Source organism: Chelonoidis abingdonii, chromosome 2, assembly GCF_003597395.2.
Source record: "Chelonoidis abingdonii isolate Lonesome George chromosome 2, CheloAbing_2.0, whole genome shotgun sequence".
NCBI lineage: Eukaryota > Metazoa > Chordata > Testudines > Testudinidae > Chelonoidis > Chelonoidis abingdonii.
Genome location: NC_133770.1, coordinates 4,539,000 through 4,558,543, shown reverse-complemented (window position 1 = coordinate 4,558,543; position 19,544 = coordinate 4,539,000). Strand labels below are relative to the sequence as shown.

The following is a 19,544-nucleotide window of genomic DNA, read 5'->3' as shown; positions in this document are numbered from 1 at the left end:
AGGTTGGACATTAGGAAAGACTATCTGTCAGGGCGGTTAAGCACTGGAATAAATTACCTACGGAGGTTGTGGAATCTCCATCATTGGAGATTTTTGAGAGTATAATAGACAAAACACCTGTCGGGGATGGTCTAGACTCTAGATAATACTTTGCCCTGCCTTGAGTGCAGGGGACTGGACTGTCCTATGATTCTATGAAAAGGCACTGGACTGGGACTCAGGAGATTCAGGGTAAATTACCAGGTCTATCAAGACATTGAAGGAAAAGGTGTCATATCACCAGTCCATAACCACTGGCAGTATCACACTGAGCAGCTGTATTACTGTGTAGATGTTAGTCTTAGGCTATGTCTTCACTGTGGAGCTTATGCCAGCACAGCCCTCTACAGTATACACAGCGTGTATTGACAGAAGTTTTTCTGTTGGTGTAGGAACACCACCTCTCTGAACTGCATTAGCTACATTAACAAAAAACTGTGGTCAACATAATTGCGCCTACACTGGAGATTTTGACAGCAAAGCTCTGTCGGTCAGAGGTGCGTTTTAGTCACACCCTGACACACAGCTATGCCAATATAATTTTCAAGTGTTATTAGAGTGAACAAAATCTCTTTTCTCTAGTTCTGGGTACTGCAAGAATTACTAAGTCGCTAGGAGGCCATACAGCATGAGACCAATACACTGTGTGTTGGGTATTCTAGCCTGTGTTGTATAATCATTTAAAAAAACCGAAACAATCCAATCAGATGGTGTGCAAAACGGGGGGGGGGGGGGGGAGGGAGAGAGAAATGTTAAACTTTTCTTTTACAGGAAATCAATGGGCTGACCCTTGGCATTATTCTGTAGGATTAGAAATGAAGAGTACAACTACAGGCCATACAAAGCTGGGATGTCACCATTTTGTTCTGGAAAACAATGCACAAGTTCACTAAACTTAATCACAGCTGCAGAACAGAAGGTAGTTTGACATCAGAAGAAATCAGACCACGAAACCAAGAGGAACAGTTCATCTGTATGAAATGATGGATTAAATCATCTGCATTTCTAACTTTAGAGATGAAGGGTCTCTCCCCTCCTCCTTTCTTTACCTGTCTGGGTAAAGCCCCAGTGCACCAACACCTGCTTATCTTCTTCATCACAGGTCTCACCATTCATCTGCAAAACGAAAAACAAAGTCAGATTGAGATAGTGAGCTAACTCAAGCAGTGGGACCCTGCCATAGTAACAGCAGGACTTATTTCAGTCACCTCTACCAAATGTCAGAGATGCAGGGAAGCTGTGGGCTGTTTTTTAAGATACATTTCTTTAATTGAATTACAGTGTGCTCAGGGTAAGCAGCAAGATATTAGCAGCTCCGTTTGGACTCTGCATCTGTCCCAAAAACCTACTCGCTGGTTTTGGACAAGTCTGCATGGCCATTAGAAATGCAAGATACGACAGTCCTGAGTAGCCAAATGGATAGGTAAAGAGTACAGCTGCTGCAAACATAGGGCATCGCTGAAGCAAGCCCTTGTTGCCACATCTACAATTTAAACAAGTTTTTTTTTTTGTTGTTGTTTTTTTTTTTTTTTTTTTTTTAAACCAAAGGCCTATTGTATTCCTTTTAGGCCTCTACAGATTCATAAATGGACCCACTGCCAATTTGTCCACAAGAATAAATTCACTTGAAGAGTTTAAGTCTCCATTGCTGACACGCATATACGCTGCAGACTTTAACCCTGAGGTCACTGGCTAATCCCCAGAGTTTTAGCACCCTGGTGACTGGTCAGTGTGTAAAGACTTGAAAGTGGTCACTTGAAGGCACTGTACTAGAAGAGGAGGAGGAGGATTTTTGGCTGATGGGAGGCAGAGCTGGGTTAAGACTTGCCTGCCCTTGAAAACTCTCCCTCTTCCAGCCTGCCCCTGATTCTAGCTGGCCGTCTCTCCCTGCCTGGTCCTAGTTTCTAACTCTAACGTACCAGGCTGAGAACCTGGTATGGATCATAGAACAGCTCCTGCAGTACAAGGTTCAATAAGGGTCTACTTAAGAGGCGGAAGTAAGGTGGAGACAGCCAAGAAGTCTAGTTCCCCAGGACAAATATCTGTTCTAACTATTGTAAGGTTTGAAGCCCAACCCTATGCCACCGAAAGTTTTTTTGTCAATTGGAAAATATCTATTCCCCATCCCCACTAGGGTCTTGGCAGCATTCCCCTAGTCTGATTTACACTCAGTCAGTTTCACAGGAATTAAACTTCTAGATAAAGTGTACCAGATACAATCCTTAAAAATGCTCTTCTTTCAGGAAGATGGTTTTGAAGTGAGAAATAACTAGCCTTACATGAGGGAAAATTCAGATTCTAAAGCAAGCTGGGACCATTGTGATAATCTGTTTGACCTCCTATACAGTACAGGCCATAGAACATCCCCAAAATAATTCTTAAGGAGTGTGCTAGCTCAGCAGAACTTCCAAGGCAATGCTGACCTAGTGAGACTAGTAATCTAATTCTTGTTTCCTTCATGCAGAACGCTGCTACTAAGACACTTGTAATGACAATTGGTGCTTGGACACTGGCCAAACCAGGGACAAAGGAAATGAATTTTTGCTTATCTTGCAGTGAGCATGGTTCCAATACAGTTAGATAGGTATCTGGTACTAGAGTCAATAGCGGTTTTTCTGAATGATCCTAGCTGTTTTGTAAAAGATCTTAAAATATTTTTTTCCCCCAATGGCACTGGAGAAGGGAGAGAAGTGTTAGGAAATCTGGAGACTATTACCCATCAAACTGATTTTTAAATGTAGGTTAGAGTGTGAGTCTGAACTATGTAGCTGTATTTCTTGAGTTCATGGCTCCATTTCAGTCAAGCTGTCCCTGAAGCTCAGTAAAGTCAGCACTTAAACAGAGCCATGTAGCTCTAAGAATATAGTTGCAAGTTTGCCACAGATGTCAAACTGCGCTCATGCCTATTCAGGAAATAAATGGATTAAAGAGAGCTTCTGAACACAAATGAGGTAGTTACGTACCATCATTATGGTCCCTTGGAGTGCAAAACACATTTAACCAAGGGATGCCAAAGGATAAAACACAACATGCTGCAGTCTACACAGAGCTAAACACTCCCATCTAGTGGAAATCAGACGCCAGGTTATAACAACACTATTTCAGCTTTCTTTGCCATATGTTGCATCAGGGAAATCCAGTTCCACAGAAACAAAATTATATTGGACAATGAAATTTGAAAAAGGCACTTTTTGTAGTCTTATCTTAACAAGTAAGGTTCTTTAATAGCTAGCTAGATGTTGTACAATACAAGCATGATAAAATGATTCTAGATAAACTATGAAACTTCAGATAAGAGTCTCAATGAGAACTGCAATATGGTCTTGATTTATCTAACCCATTCATTTCATTAATTTTCATTGATATTGCTTTCACTGCCACTTGTGGCTTACCCAATGCAGATATACACCGGGAAGCAAGGATACTAACCACACTTCTATCCCTGTGAAACTATACGAAGTAGTTTTTAAATTCTTATGTGTTTTATTTTGGCTCCAGGGTTCTCTACCACAGATCTAGCTCTGTTTCTTAAGAGGTATTATTAGGAAAGCAGAACATTTAACCTTTTTGCCTATTCTTATATACTATCAATCCCGTCTCAACTTAGTTTTCAGTGTCATTTTTGTACTTAATCCTGGAAGTCTTGATGTGGAGCTATTTTAGCCACAATCCCATTGAATATGGTTTGAAATACATAATTTGTATGGATTAGCTCTATCACCCAGAGATCAGGGGCAAAAATAAATCATCCAGGTGAGGTGGTCCATGGTAGGTTCACTCTCAAGCCCTGCTTACATCATCAACTTGTAAAATTTTTGTCATCTATGACCACTCCTTCCTTTGGCTCTTCCATAGTCTTGATTTTCCTTTGCATCTCCTCTAGATTATAAATTTTGAGGCATGGAATGTGATAATCTGTTTTACGCAGCACCCAGCACACTGCCAGCGCTTAATGCTAACAGCACAGACTTTCACTCCATCAAGGCCTACATCATTATATGCTTTCCAGAAAATACAGTTCCAGATCTATAAAAACACTCAGTGTATCCCAGCCCACCCACTCCCATATTGTGATGCAGGACATTTAGGACTACAAACCATTTTAAGTCAAATATTGCAAGTTATTACTTCCTGAACAGCTCTCAGTATTAAGCTGAGTGCATCTTCCTACCTAGTGGCTTTGTATAGCAACCATCACTTTAGCAGGTAAGCGTTTTAGTTACAAGATTCATAGACAAACTCTGTATGATTTACCATCATCCAGTGAGGTAGGATTAGGATAAATATGGTGGGTGGCCTTTGCCTTCTCATCAGTCACGGTTCCCTATGGAAAAAAGTGAAACACTGCTTGAGAATCCATAGCTATACAGAAAAAACTTCCTCCTACAAACAGAAAAAACTTTCCATTTCAGAAACATTAATGGGTGATTTTGGTTATAATATAGTAAGATCCAGAACCCAAGTGTTCAACCTAATTACTTCCAATATTCTAAAGGTATCAGAAAAGTAGGTTACTGCTCATCTTTTGGAGGTTACCTCTTTCCCCTAACTATGCTTTTCTTTATTTTAAGAAGGATTGCTTCTGGCACGCCATCCTGTCTCCATCTGGTATCGCCTTGGCCCTTCTCACCTCAATCTTTTCTTCCCTCTCACTGCTTTTCTTTTACTTTCCTCATTCTTCACTTTCCCAAATCTCAGTCTATGAAAGTCTATTGTAGACATTCCTATGAGAAGATACCCGTAACTGTATTTGAATATAAACACTTTGATCCAAACTGTAATTTAAAGTGACACCGTCAACCTGATTTTTTTTTAAATAGACTAAAAAATTCCAATTTCTGATGGATCCCCCTTTAAATAGCATGTCCTGAACTTTAAACCAAAAAAAAAAAAAAGAGTTCCTTAAAAAAAAAAAAAAAAAAAGGCTGTTCTGCTCCCCCTTCAATGTTTAAAAGGATCTGTTTAACAAGGGAAAAGACAACTATGAAGGAGAAAACAATGACACTGACAATATTCAAAGCTCTGTCAAATGCTCATAGTAAATTATAAAAGATATGCTATTTCCACTGACTTCTTTGTCAGAATAATTTTAGGTGTTACTTGTAACTGTAAAAGATAAATGTGTCTGTCTGAAATTATATATTTTCAAGTTGACAGTGTCCATTTAAATATTATAATATTCAACTGTTTATTGCTTCTAAAAAACAGACGTTTGTTAACTGAGGATGTCATATTGCTTGACTGGTGTATGTATAATACAAAATTGCCTTTCCTCTGCACTAAAAACATTAAGATTATCCAACTTACTACACAGAGCCTCAGTCACTACACAGCAGACAGAATCATACCCAAGGGACAATCTACAGATATATTTCTTCAAAATCTATGGAATTTTTCTTCAGTAGATGGAAATGTATTTACAGAAATGGAAATGTTGTGTAGCATTTTTCACCCAACTGTATTCCAAAACATTTTACAGAATTAGATACTAGATGTGAAAAGTGGGACTGTATTTAATGTTTCCTCTGAATACTGTGGGGGTACCTCAGTTTGCCCTATGCATTTCTTAAGTCTCTAGGGGATGAGATTGTTGCAGAGCAAAGGGCCAGTGTGCATAAATGGCCGGCACTCTGTCTCCTGGCAACTAATGGCCGGGGGGGGGGGCCTTCCCTCCTTGCAAGGGGATAGCTAAAGCTGTTGGAGAACAAAGAGATCAGGTGACCTCCAGCCTGGGAAAGAGGAAAAGGCCAGAAAGGAGGGGCTGGAGAGAGTTTCAGTCTTGGGCGGGCTGGGGAATCGTAGAGAACCCTGAGATTGGGGGCTAAGTTCCCTACTACCCAGAAAGACCTGACTACGGGAGTCCTGTTTATGCCTACAAGCTCTGGTGTGGACTGTGTTTCTGTCATCTAATAAACCTTCTCTTCTACTTCCTGGCTGAAAGACACGGTGAATTGCAGGAAGCTGGAGGTGCAGGGCCTTGTCTCCCCACAAATTCTGTGACACTAGGACAGTAGAAAGCATATGGTTAAGTTACAGGAAACAGAATGATGAGTAAATCAAAGTATTCAGCAGACAAGGCTACTATCTGCAAAGGGAAAAAGTCAGAAGACCTATGCATGGGAGAAGAGATGCATTTAAGATGAGAGCGATACCATCAGAAGGCTGTTCAGATGGCAAAGTAAATCCCATTCTCCTAAAATTTACTACTTTACACTTACATAGCCCATTTCACATCTCAAACTCCTTCTTCTACATGAAGGTGTTAATCATCATCCTCCCAGTGAAGAAGGTAAGCATTATAGGATTTTAAAGACAGGGAAATAGAGATAGATGCTTAAGTGATTTGCCTAAAAAACACACAGAAGTCTGTAATATAGCCAGGAACAGAACCTAGACTAGACCATCTTCTACCCAGGTGTGCACTGGCCACAGAAACACTCCTTTCTCTATACTAGGGATGAGCAACTTTAAGAACAGGGCCACAAAATCCATTAAAACCCTTTGGCGGGCCCAACATTTTTTTTTAAGAGGTTATATATTGCATAACTCAGAAATGTTTGCCACAATAGAATATGGTAATATACAGTTAATCCTGTATTAACACTGTAAAACCAAAGTGTTATTCAAAATAAAAATCCCTTTTAGCACAACCTTGAATTTTATTTTATTTTTTAAGAAGATTCAACCTGAATCTTTCACTAACTTTTTTTTCAGTGTTCAGAAGAGGGGGATTAATAAATGAAAACAAAAAATAAAAATATCTTCATGTTTTTCTCTGCTGTTTATTATTGTTACAGTTCCTTGCCTGTCAGAGTGAAACTTGAGCTTGAGCCTGCCTGTGCACTAAGAAGGGCACATCTATATAATAAGCGGGAACAGTTTCATCAATCAGTTGGTTCCTTCCTTAGACTTCAAAAGATTCAATGTAGAAAAGTTACTTTCACAAGCATAACTAGCCTCAAACACAGAACACAATTTCAGTGACTACTTTCTCAGATTTGGGAAATGGGACTCAGAAAGCAGTTTCCAAAACTGAATGTCCCTTTCATCCTTCTTTCAAAAGGATCAGCCTGCAGTCTGCTCAGTTCTAGTTGGTGTTCATTAACAACACATGCAAATGAATCATTAAAATGGATGAGGTGAGGTCAAAGACTTAAAATCCTTAAAACACTGGTGGAAATTAAGCCGCAGCATTTCAATGCCAGCAGTGTACCTGCTAAACACTGACTTGGCACACTTGCAGTTTCAATGCAAATGCAGCACATATTGTAAAGTGGCCAAAATCCAAACCCAACAGGAGAGTCTTAAAAAATTCAAGATTACTCAGAAACCACCCAGATGAGCAATGAAATCCAACATATCTGGTCCATGCCTTGCAATTTCAGATTCAAATGTCAGGTTTTATCAGCCAAAAATGCCATATTACAAAAAAACAGAATCTTCCATTTTTTCCTGAAACTCTCCAGTATCAGAACTTGCAATGTTTTTCAACAAGGTGACAATATCCCCTCAAAGTGCAAATAATCTGTCAAGAGAGACAAAATGGGTGAGGCAATATTTTTTTTTATTGGACCAACCTCTGTGTAAGCTCGAAAGCTTGTCTCTGCCACCAACAAAAGATATTACCTCACCCATCTTGTCTCTCTAATATCCTGGGATCCACACCGCTACAATACTGCATACAATAATCTCGCAAGACATTTATCATGATTCATCCATCATACTTCAGCATATGGCTCCAAGTTGCCATACTTTACGTACACTTCACTGTGAAAAGCCACAAATTTGCTATTGTTGCCACCTCAGATTATGTTTGTAACTTTCATGACCACTTTTATGACATGATCAAAGTTCAGTGATTTTCCACACAGCGACTTTTGATGAACAACGCAGTGCAGTGTTGGGAAATTCACTTCACTGTGCTTCAACAAATGTGTAAACCCGACCTGTGATGTACACATAGTGGGTGGTCTGTCCGTAACAGCAGCTGGCAACTTTTTGAAAATCTGCAACAGCCTCCTGAACTGCACCAAAAATATCTGGGCCCTTTCTTGTTTGTGTAATGAGGCTAACTTCATCAGCTCTTCATGCACGTTAAAACTAGTGTAAATCGTCTGGACATATTCAGTAGGTGACCTGCATCTGACACATCTGTACTCTAGTGTCAAAAGAAATGAAGAACAATCGAGCATAATTTTGGTTAACTTTTCTTCCACATGTTCATGTATATCTGAAACTTTGCAAAACCATACACTGAGAAAGATATACTGTTTTGAATTTTTTTTTTAAAACCATTTTCTCATCAAGTAGAAATGCCTTCTCCATTTGCATTTCACATCAACCATCAGCAGTATATTTGTCATACTTGGCACTGCGATTGGTGCTGTAGAAATGGTTCGAGTTATATTCTTTTGTCACTGCCATGACTGGCAAACAAATGAGGCACTGAGGCTTATGTCCATTTTCAGTAAAAAGATATTCACGCTCCCACTGTTCATGAAAGACTTTCTTATAATTTTATCACGAGTTAACAAAAATTAAGACAAAAGTATCAGCCATGGGTTTGTCAACGCACCAATTCCCACCACACTTGTGGTGCAGTGGATACAGACCTGATGTTTCAGGGTATTGATTTTCCTTGTATTCAGCATATATGGCACCCAAGGAAGCCCACAACAAATCCCCCTAGTGATCAGTCTTCCACATTGAAACAAGGATTTTATACTCAGTATGTTTATCATAGCAAAAAAGCTGAACAATAAAAATAAATGTCACAGCAGAATAAGTCACCTGTTAACTGTTGGCAGGCCAAATAAAAAATGATCTGGAAAGACACATGCAGTTCCAAGACACCAGTTGCCCATTGCTCCTCTATACTATTTAATTTTTGGAAACTTAATTCTAAAGTAATATCTCTACAGTTGTCCTTTATAAATAGCTGCAAAAATGTAACCTACAAAAACGCAAGGCTGCTACAAACATCTGTTACCTGGTGCCGTTTGACAATATCCTTTAGTTTATTAGCCAACTTCAGTTCGATATCTGGAATGAGGTAGATTGTTGGTCTGCTCAGACAATTATTCTAGAGGAGAAAAGACAAAACTTTAAATCAGAAACTAGTGGATCAAAGGCATGAACCCATCAGGGATTAATTACTGTATTAAACATTACTGCTTGACAAACACTAATGCAAAGGTTCTGTGAGGAGCCTAACTAGGCATTTTAGCACCCATGGCAAGCAAGCATATCTGCACCCCCTAGAAGTGATGTGTGGGTGGGTGGGGACATGTGCTCCTTTCCCTCCCCCGCTTCCCCCACACAATTTCTGCCTTCCATGTAGCAGAGAGGTTTTCAAACTGTGGGGGCATGCCCTACAGTTTGAGAACTGTTGCCTCCTGCCAGGAGCTGATGGATCAGAAGCTGGTGGGAGCTGGGGCACTGGCTGGCTGCCCAGCAACCCTCTCTGCCCTTTCCCTGAGCTCGGCCACCTCTGCACAGATGGGCACTCCCCACGCAGGCTGGGCAGCACAGCTCTGAGTTGTGCCCCAACATGCTTTTGCTTCTCCCCAACACCACCTCAGGGGCCCGGCACCACCCCAGAGGCTGGTCCCTGTCAATGGAGCCCAGCTGCCATGAGATGCTCCAGTAGCGTCAGGGCAGCAGTACCCAAGTGCCTTGGGGAACATCTCATGGCAGCTGGGCTCCACAGGTAGGGGATGGCTTCAGAAGATTTCACCGACCAGTGCTGGGCTCCATCAAGGGACAGGCAAGAGCACGATGGACAGAGCTCTGCCTGGGTAGCATCCAGCTGTGCAGAGGCAGCCTGGCTCGGGGGAGAAGGGCAAGAAGGGCTGCTGGGCTCCCACCAACTTCCAATTCCAGAGTTGGAAAATTCCTGAGCTAAATGGAAGGCAGAAATGGGAGCCGGGGGGGGGAGATACTACTGCAGAAAGGCTACGTACCTGAGTTGAACTGTGGCTTCTTCTTCATTTGGACAGGCACCAATTATTTCTCGGCACTCTCATGGACAGGATTCATGACTGCCTGCATCCTCTGCATTTGCATGGGTAGCACATCAGTGTGCAGGGCACAGCCTGCTCGGGGGAGATACAGGGGCAAAGAAGTAGGCTATCTTGGGCTCACATCTCACATTGGACTTCCTATCAGAGTTCTGTGAAATTCCTGAGTAATGAAGGCAGAAAGGGAGCCGGAGCGGGGGTGATTGATTGAAATGGTTCGAGTATATTCTTGGTGGGGTCGCAGGCTGCCGAGTAGTGACACGCAACAAGACATTGTGCGTCGACCCCTGTTGACACTCCCATGCATGTCACCATTAGTTTATTGCACCGGCTAGCTGGGTGAGGCTTGTATGCTCCATCGCTTACCTAAATACAAATTATGGGCTGCTTAATTTTAGGCAGCCACTCTTTGAAATTCGGGGGGGGGGAGAGACACGCAACAAGACATGTGACCCTTTGACACTTCCCATGCTGTCCCATTTTTTCGCACCCTGGGTGGCTGTCCCGCTCATCCCACCTGAGTTCTGTGCACCAGCATGTTCTTGGCCCATTGAAGAAAATAGAAAGATTCTCAACTTCACTGTGCTTTGGATCGAGTCCTGAGCAAGCCACTGTAAATGGAAAACTAAACACCATGTTCGATACATCCAACTAGGATCTCACCCTACAGCACTAGTGTCTACAGATTTCTACATTACCAGCTATCTTTAATCAAATCACAGCAAAAACAATTTATTCCAAAATGTCGAAGAAGAGTGTCACTTTTTGGGTTCTTTCCCTCCTGTTACTGATTTTGCTAAATACTTTACAAGTACATCTTGAAAGTAGTACAAGCAAGAGTACTAGCCTAGACCCTACAGATTATCATAGGAAACAATCACTGATACTCTAATAAACAATTTTAAATTGACCTGCTCTGGTGTGCAAGTGAGTAGATCATGGTAATGGCACGAGGACAAGGGATGAGTAATGGGATACAGCGCTTTTCCACCTCTACGTCAACGATTCAAATTTGACTCTGGACAGGAATGAGCTACCACCATATGAGAGTTGTTCTGTAGCTCAGACAAAATTAAGTTGGAGTTTCAGTCCATTTACTAGCGGACAGCTACTCTCATCAGAAACAAAACGAGAACTTTCACTCTCGCTAGTGGTCTCAGGTTAGCCAAGGGTGGATTTTGATGAACAAAATTAATTATCTGCACGCTACTCAAGGTGGCCTCTCCAAGTCAGGATTGAGGCCCATTGGTGGGATGTTGAAGTTCTATTGCTGCTGCTCGTAATGTACTTCTACACCTGCCCTTATAACCCAGCACCTTTCAAGAGCAGTAAATTCACTTTTTGCCCTAACGTAAGTGGCCAGGCTTTTGCAAGAATAGTTCTGTTTCACAAATGTTTACTAAATTCTAATGCATAACGTTTTAACCTGTTAAAGATACTGGACTGTACATGCTCAATTTTATTTTAAAGTTAAAAAATAGTTGTCTAACAATTTTAAAGCTCAAAATTATTTCCCCACCCTCTCAGGTTTCTCTGTACTAAGTATTCCCCCTAGTCAACCTCACTAATTTCAGAGACTCTTAATGAAAAGAAAAGAAGACCAGACTGAAAAAGAGAAAAGTTACATTCAGACAAATTCAAGAAAGGTACAAAGTTTGGAATTCTTATGCAGGTCACACCTCTAAGGGACCTAAAAGCTACAAGGTCATTTCCCCAAAGAAACTGGAAAATATATTGAAACAAAACAGAAAATGTTTATGGTTATAAAATTTCTTGCCTGCACTAGTGTTTTTTCAATGTTCATGAACATCTCCACATTTCGATCCATTCGCGATGGATTCTGCAGATCAAACCTCCGCCTGTAAATGAGGAAAATGATTGAAAGATATTAAAGACTTCAACTTGCCTATTTGCAACAGCAAAGAATCTTTAGACTTTTTTATATTTGGTTTTGACCAAGAAGTGATATTTAAAACTATGCACAAATTATACTGGTATATTTATTATTAACAGAGAACGGATTCTTACAGTATCTGCATGCATGAACATAAATTATTAACAGAGCTTTAGAGCACAATAGAAATGGTTCAACCATGTTACTCTTGCTCCACTTAGTAAAAAAGGAACAGTCAATCCCAATCAACAAAATGCAGTTGATTTGTAAACTCTTAGTAGCACAATGTAATCCAAGGCTGAACTTCTATTATCCAACATGATTAGCAACAAAACCTTGGAGCAAGACAGGTAGCCAATTAACTACATTTCTATACTCTAGAATGATCAGACAACAGCAATTAATTAAAAGCAGCTGAGAATGTCATTTTCTTTTATTGAGACAGAGCTCACAATGGCATCAGCAGCAGACAAGAGACTACAGCAGTGGGAGCACAGGCAAATTAATGTTCATGTCTTTAAAAGACTGCTTTCTATTTATATTTCTGTTGCATTCACTAGTCTATTGGTTATGTTGGGCAATCATTTGTAGGCCTACATTCTAACCTCAGAAGCATACAGCACAACTTATTAAATCCACTACTGTGCTTTTTTGAACTAGGCACATCTGAAAAAAAACACTATTCCACGCCTGGAATACATATTGTAGATGTAACTGAAACAATGTATTACATCCATCCTCACACTGGAATATGATTCTTGGCCTATTGTTAAGCGGGAAATATTTTACAATAACCCAAGTTATTAATCTAATGATGCAGAGACACAGTAATGTGACTTCTTTCTGAAGTCATGGGATGGATTCGTTCAAATCTAAAATGATTTACTTTCTCATCTCAATACTAAGGATTTGGGTGACAGCTGTAAAGAATTTTAAAGGTTAGGATATATATTTAGATACAACAAGATTCTGCAATTTGACAGGCTCCAGGAGTTTCTGATCAACAATTCACCTTGCATTATTAATTTGTTAAATGCTAGCACAGTGTGGTTATCTGCAGTAAGTGGTTGAGAGCTTCACTTTGGCAACCAGAAGGTTTAGAAACAAAGCTGCTGATAAAGAATTCAGTATCAGGTCCTTAGTTGGGGTGTATGACTTTCTGTCCAAGCATAGTACCACACACAATATTGTTAGTGTACAAAGTGTAGTAAGCGGCAGTATACTTAATATACACAAAACACCTAAGATTGTTACAGCTCGTAAATACGTAATGACATTAAATTCAGTTTTACACATGTTGATGTGCACGTTTGAATTTTACAACTTCAAAAGCTCACATTAACCTAAATATTTATAGCCTCACAATCTCATGTAATTTTATGTTAGTTTACTAATCTAAGCAAGGGCATTCAGCTGCCACTTTACCTTTATCTATTTGAGGCCCTTAAGTATTGCAGCACATATGGTCCTCCACATGGGGAGATCTTTATAATACACCAGAGAGGTGCACATCACTAGACATTCACATTTGTGAAAGGATGTTTCTTTCCCTAGTGGTTTCGATTTTCAGCCAATGATATGGGATTTTTTCCACAGAGGACTGTTATGTTGTAATGCCCAACATAACAAAAAGAAGTTAAGGGCAATCACTTATTTTTGTATGCTTGTCTTTCAACCGTAAAGTTCTCTATATTTAAATGTCAATATTACATGTCAACATAAATGTCATCTTAAAGTGACTGACAGAACAAGAAATCTTAAAAAGTTGCATACGGAACACTTCTGGACTGGTGGAGGGTGGGCTTGATGATCTATAACGTATTATTCTAACTGCCTTGATTAAAAGAATCTTGCCCCAATAAACAGATACTGACATCATTTCACAATCTTTTGGTCAAAATGTGATCTTCTGATAGCTGCTCTGATTGAGATTAATGGGACAAAGTTAAGCATTAGGAAAGCAGACACAAAGAAAATTATAATACCAATCATGTTCACAAGCAATTTTCAGACTCAGACTCTACTATTTCAATCATTTTCAAAACACAATGTGTTAAAGCTTAAACATCTCTATAAATCAGGTCACTTATTTAGGTGCTTAGCTTTAACCAACCATGTTTGAAAATTTTGGTCCAAGTCAACACTAAGGATTCATTTCACTTTGTTCATACATTCACATTTTATTTAACCTTCCCTAAAAGCACTCATGTTATTTCTTAACATATAAACAGCAGCATATACTGTATTGAGCAATTTAAAAAAAAAAAAATCACTTTCATCACTAGGAGGTCCTCCTGTCTTCTTGTTTAACCAATTATTTCCAGAAACTAAGTCTAGAGCAACAAGCTTTAGAGAACATCTGTTTGAATTACAATGATAAGGTACGTCCAGCTGCACTGGATAAGTGCATTTTTCAGACATACCTATTATGACCAGGAAAGGTACTTCTCCTATAAGACAGATCATTCACAAACAGGTTAACCAAGAGCGACAATGCATACCATTGAAAACACAAAGTATCATGCATCAGGCACATCATATTATTTGGTCAAGTTAGTGAAGGGAACATTCCAGGTTCTACATCTGATCCTCGGTGTTAAATTCTCAAGTATCATTTCCTTCCCCACTCCATGCATACACACACAAGACACTACCAGCTAGTTTTGAGAGATCAGCAAGAGACGGAGGAGAGAGGATGCGGCCAAATGTCAGAGTTTTGCTCTCATTCAGATTTCTGTAACTGGGAAATAAGTTTGTCTGAAAAGAAAAGAATATTTACTGTGTGGGAGCTAGCTGAGGTGCTCTTCCATTGAGACTCAGAGGAAACACAAAGCCCCCGAAAGACATACTATTCGGAATATCTCAGGCAGCAGTTGTCTGTGGCTGGGTATTAGCATCGTAGGAAAGGGAGAAGTTAACTTATGGCAGCTTCTTATTCTTTCATGTCCTGCAAATGCAGTTAGGGGGCACAGCACCATTTGCCTTACAAAAATAATACTAAAACATGGCCTATTTTTGCCTTTTGATTTGCTCTTCAGGGGATAATCTGAACCCAGCTACACTCACGAGCCTTCATAGCATTTGAAGAACAACTACATAAACGAAGGGGAAATTTCTGCCTTATTTTTAACTGAGTTATTGCTCTTTTACATTGAGAACTAAAAATAGTCAATTATGATAATTTATTTATGTAACTTCCCACATGATACACATCACTGGACTCCAAATGGACAGTTTTGAACACATCAATATTTATATAGGCAGTGGTTTTATGAAACTTGCATTCTTTATTTATGAATACAGATGAACAATTACAAAGCATTTTCTATTTATTAGTATCTATGTGGTGCTTCGTATTTGTAGACATTAATTAATCCTAACAATATCCTAGGACACAAGTAAGAATAATCCACATTTTACAGATGGAGAAACTGAGGCACAGAGATTCAGCTATTTGGCCAATTTTACACAGCAAATAGATGACAAAAATGGGATTGTAAACTCAGGAGATCCTAACTCCCACTCTGAAACTACAGCCATCACTTCACAATACTTCTCGTCTTTAGATACCTTTAAATAGAGTACATGCATCCAACGAAGTGGGTATTCACCCATGAAAGGTCATGCTTCAAAACTTCTGTTAGTCTATAAGGGTGCCACAGGACTCTTCGCTGCTTTTAAATAGAGCATCAGCTAGAAAAATTTATTCCTCATCTCAACTCCCTTTCCCACTCAGCTCTTCAAGGAAGTGTATTAAATTGCAAGTAGTTTGAATAGGCATTTCATTTGTTTAGTTTCATGCAGAAGGTGTTTAAATTCAAGAAAACAAACAAACAAACAAACAAACAAAAAAAAACTTACCAGCCCTGTTCATTCTTATACTTGTAAGCAGCACCAAGAATATGACATAATGTACCTCCAGCTTTAAAATCCACGAAGCACTTGGCCTAGAATCAGGAGACAGAAGGGTGAACACTGACCAAAAGTGACATCTTCAATGCTATGATAGCAAAGATACGCTTTGTATCATTAAATGTACACAACTCTGTACAGAACACAAATCCAACAAACTCACAAATGTACCATTTCATTTTCATCTGGGGCTTACTTTACAAAGCTTTACTCTTCACTCACGTAAAAACATTCCAAGCCGTAAAAAAACAAATATACATTCAAAATTAAGCAGCTTAATTGTAAACACACAGAGAAATCAGATGCATCCTAAATTTCATCTTAATACATTCCATTCCTTTATATTTCTATTTCCCACAGACTGGGGGCTCAAAGGCCAACTCTGATATGTATTGTCATATTTATATGGAAATCAATGTTATACAGAATCACAGAAATGTAGGGCTAGAAGGGACCTTGGGAAGTCACCAACTCCAGCCTGCTGTGCTGTGGCAGGACCAAGAAAACCTAGACCATCCCTGACACGTTTGCCAAACTTAAAAACAAAAAATCCAACCCTCCGATGGGAATTCCACAGCTTTGCTTGGAAGCCTATTCCAGAACTTAACTACCCTTATAATTAGAAAGTTTTTCCTTAAATCTAATCTAAATTTGATTTTCCTCATGGAGCCATAGTGACCCTTTTCCATTCTTCATCTCAGGATAGTTTGTAGTTGTGTGTATAACACTGTCTGCTTGAGAAACTACCAGATCTCCTGAACTCCTTTTTCCTCTAGATTTTCTTCCCACCGGACCTTACCTACCAGTTCTTTGAGTTTGTTAAAACCTGTTTTTTTAAAGTCCATTGTCCTTATTCTGTTGTGCTCATTTCTTCCTTTCCTTAGGATCATGAAATCTATAATTTCATGACCACTTTCTCTCAAATTGCCTTCCATCTTCAGATTTGTTACCAATTCCTCCACGTCTGTCAGAATCAAGTCTAAAATAGCTGTCCTCCTGATTGCTTCCTCCACTTCTTGAAACATAACATTGTCCTCAATACATTCCAAGAACTTACTGGAAATGTTATGTTTTGCTGTATCACTTTTTCAACAGCTGCCTGGGTAGTTAAACTCTTCCATTCCTACGAGGTTTGGGGTTTGGATACCTCTTATCTGTTCTAGAAATGCCTCATCCACCGCCTCTTCCTGATTTGATGGTGCATACTAGACCTCTACCGTGACATCACCCCTATTTTTTAACCCTTTTATCTTTACCCAGAGAATCTCAACTGGTCAGCCTCCCACTTCCTTCTGGATCTCAGAACAAGTGCATATATTCTTGATGTATAACGCAGCACTCTTCCCCAAGCCCCCTGGCACAGGATTCTTACATACTGTAAGAACATAATGTATCACTGAGCCCCCATCTATGAAAAACAGAAACAAAGGAGTGGAATGGATTAAAGAGATAAAGGGGAATCTCAGTATTTGTTTTTAAAAGAACGTTTCAGACTGTTTTCCTAATGAAGATATCCTTGAAAAATAAAAGATATAAACCAATTAGCGGGGCTCCACTTCTGAAGCAGGAAGATTGGACGGGGCAGAGCCTGAAGATCTCTTTCTGTGTATAAGTTTTTTTTTTTTTTTCTTTTTTTCTTTTTTTTACAAAAAGAAAAGTTTATCTTGTGAGGACCAGTAAAATATTGTTTTGCAGACTTACTGCTAAATGCACCTCACACTTATTTATTAGAGTACCCGAAGCATACAAGGCATTATTTCAAGTCAACCAATCAAACAGGGTATACCATACCACGCATTACCAAAAAAAAAAAGGGGGTGGGGGAGACATTTTAGATAGAAATCCAGAATTGAGAGTACATCATCAGTTGAAGATTTAAAAAATCCATTAGGTTCCATTCAGTCTCTAAGGAGTCAATATAGGATTGCTTTCTAGAGCAAGGACAAAACAGTGGAGAGGACTCTAGTTTTAAATTGGCAAGCATGCTTCAGATTTTAACATTCTTTGCCAAGGTTGCTAGTCAGGATATTTGTAAGTTTAGAGCTGACTGAAAATTTGACAATTTTTCCATTAAAAATGCATTTTCAACAAGATCCAGCAGGAAGAGTTCCCGGGTAAAGGACGCAATTACTGGGGAAATCGGGGGAGGGAGGGGGAGAGAGAGAGAGAGAGAGAGAGAGAGAGAGAACGAACACCCCAGATCCAGAATAGCCAACAGCTGTGTGGTTAGGGTACTGTGGGAGACTCAAATTCAAGTCCCTGATCTGCCTGATTTGCAACAAGGACTTGAACCTGGATGTCTCACTTCACAGGTGAGCATCTTACAACCAGGCTATTGGTTATTTAGGGTTGGTGGGTCTTGTTCTTAATACAGCAACGAAAGAAATAAGGAATTATTCAAATGTCATTACAGGCTTAATTTGATTGCATACAATTCTATATATTTAGATTATTATAATGACTGGAAGTACTGAAAAATGCATGTGTTTAATAATTGCCATTTTGAGATGTTTGCATAGATATTCTTGTTTATCAAATTATTTGTTTAATAATAGGTATGTATAGCTGTGTTTTGTCACGAGTAAACAGCTAAAATCCTTGGTGAAAAAAATCTCTCTTACATAGCCACATTTTAAAGCTACATAATAAAATGTCCGTGACACTGAAGCTTAGTCTAAAATAATCATGGAATTATTGATACAGGGAGTGTTCCGTGACTTCTCTATTATTACAGTGGCCTCACTAGTCTTCTTCCCCTTTGTTGTGTCCAGTTTTTGTCCCTCATCATATGCTTAGCCTGTAAGCTCTTCTGAACAGGGACCATTATTCTATTACATGTGGGTAGAGTACCTAGCATAACGGAGACATGATCTTCTACTGGAACCTCTAGGCACATTATTTCCAAACTGGCATTAATATTGAACAACAACAACAACAATTCTTTGCAGCCCTCAAAACATTATTGCACATTGGTTTTGTATATTTAATAATACACCATTCATTTTAAAGAGATTTTTAGATGGTCTATGGTACATGCCAAATTTGCAAGTCATTTCCTCAAAGTATTATGGGCTAATTATGCATCGAGGTAACACTGGTGTAAATTGGGGAGTATTAACCCATTCGTCTCAGTTGGTAGGATTAAGGTTTTAAAGTCTATTCTGAGGATTTCAATAAAAAAACAAATATACTGAAGATTCCATATTTAAAGCAATAAAGAGATTTGTAAGTCAGTCAGTCTAAGGAGTAGTATTTTATTACATTGACCTTTCCAACTGATTATGATAGGAGAGATGTCAGTTTTATAGTTACTGCAGATTAGTGGTAGTTATGAATTCATGTCATGTATTTATAATTCAGGTAATATATTTTCTAACCAGAATAGATATGCTCAAATAACATTACCATTAGTAGTTTTAGCAGTCGAGAAAGGTAATTCTGTTCTTCCACTGCTAGGGTGAATAGTTTTTCCGTAGTTCACCAAGCATACCTCATTATTTTTACATTTCCCTTCCAGCCTCAGAGTATGCATGCCCCATTTCAACTGAAAGAGTAGCTGCCCTGTATTTCTAATACCCTAAAATAAAAAAAAAAATAAAAAAAAGCCCACCAGCCTCTTCAACCTTAATGTTCTATAATCCAAAGGAAATCTGCTGATTATATGAAGCTATAACCACAAC

The 19,544-nt window shown here is 39.3% G+C and overlaps 1 protein-coding gene across 1 annotated transcript in view; it reads right to left on the bottom strand.

The window, feature by feature from the left end:
• The window catches only part of SMARCC1 (SWI/SNF related BAF chromatin remodeling complex subunit C1), a 198,748-nt gene that overhangs the window by 162,756 nt on the left and 16,448 nt on the right, over nucleotides 1-19,544 (bottom strand). The window contains 6 exon segments of the mRNA XM_075061930.1: nucleotides 1,089-1,101; nucleotides 1,104-1,155; nucleotides 4,280-4,363; nucleotides 9,029-9,121; nucleotides 11,836-11,917; nucleotides 15,814-15,899. Of these exon segments, the coding sequence (XP_074918031.1) occupies nucleotides 1,089-1,101; nucleotides 1,104-1,155; nucleotides 4,280-4,363; nucleotides 9,029-9,121; nucleotides 11,836-11,917; nucleotides 15,814-15,899 (410 nt within the window).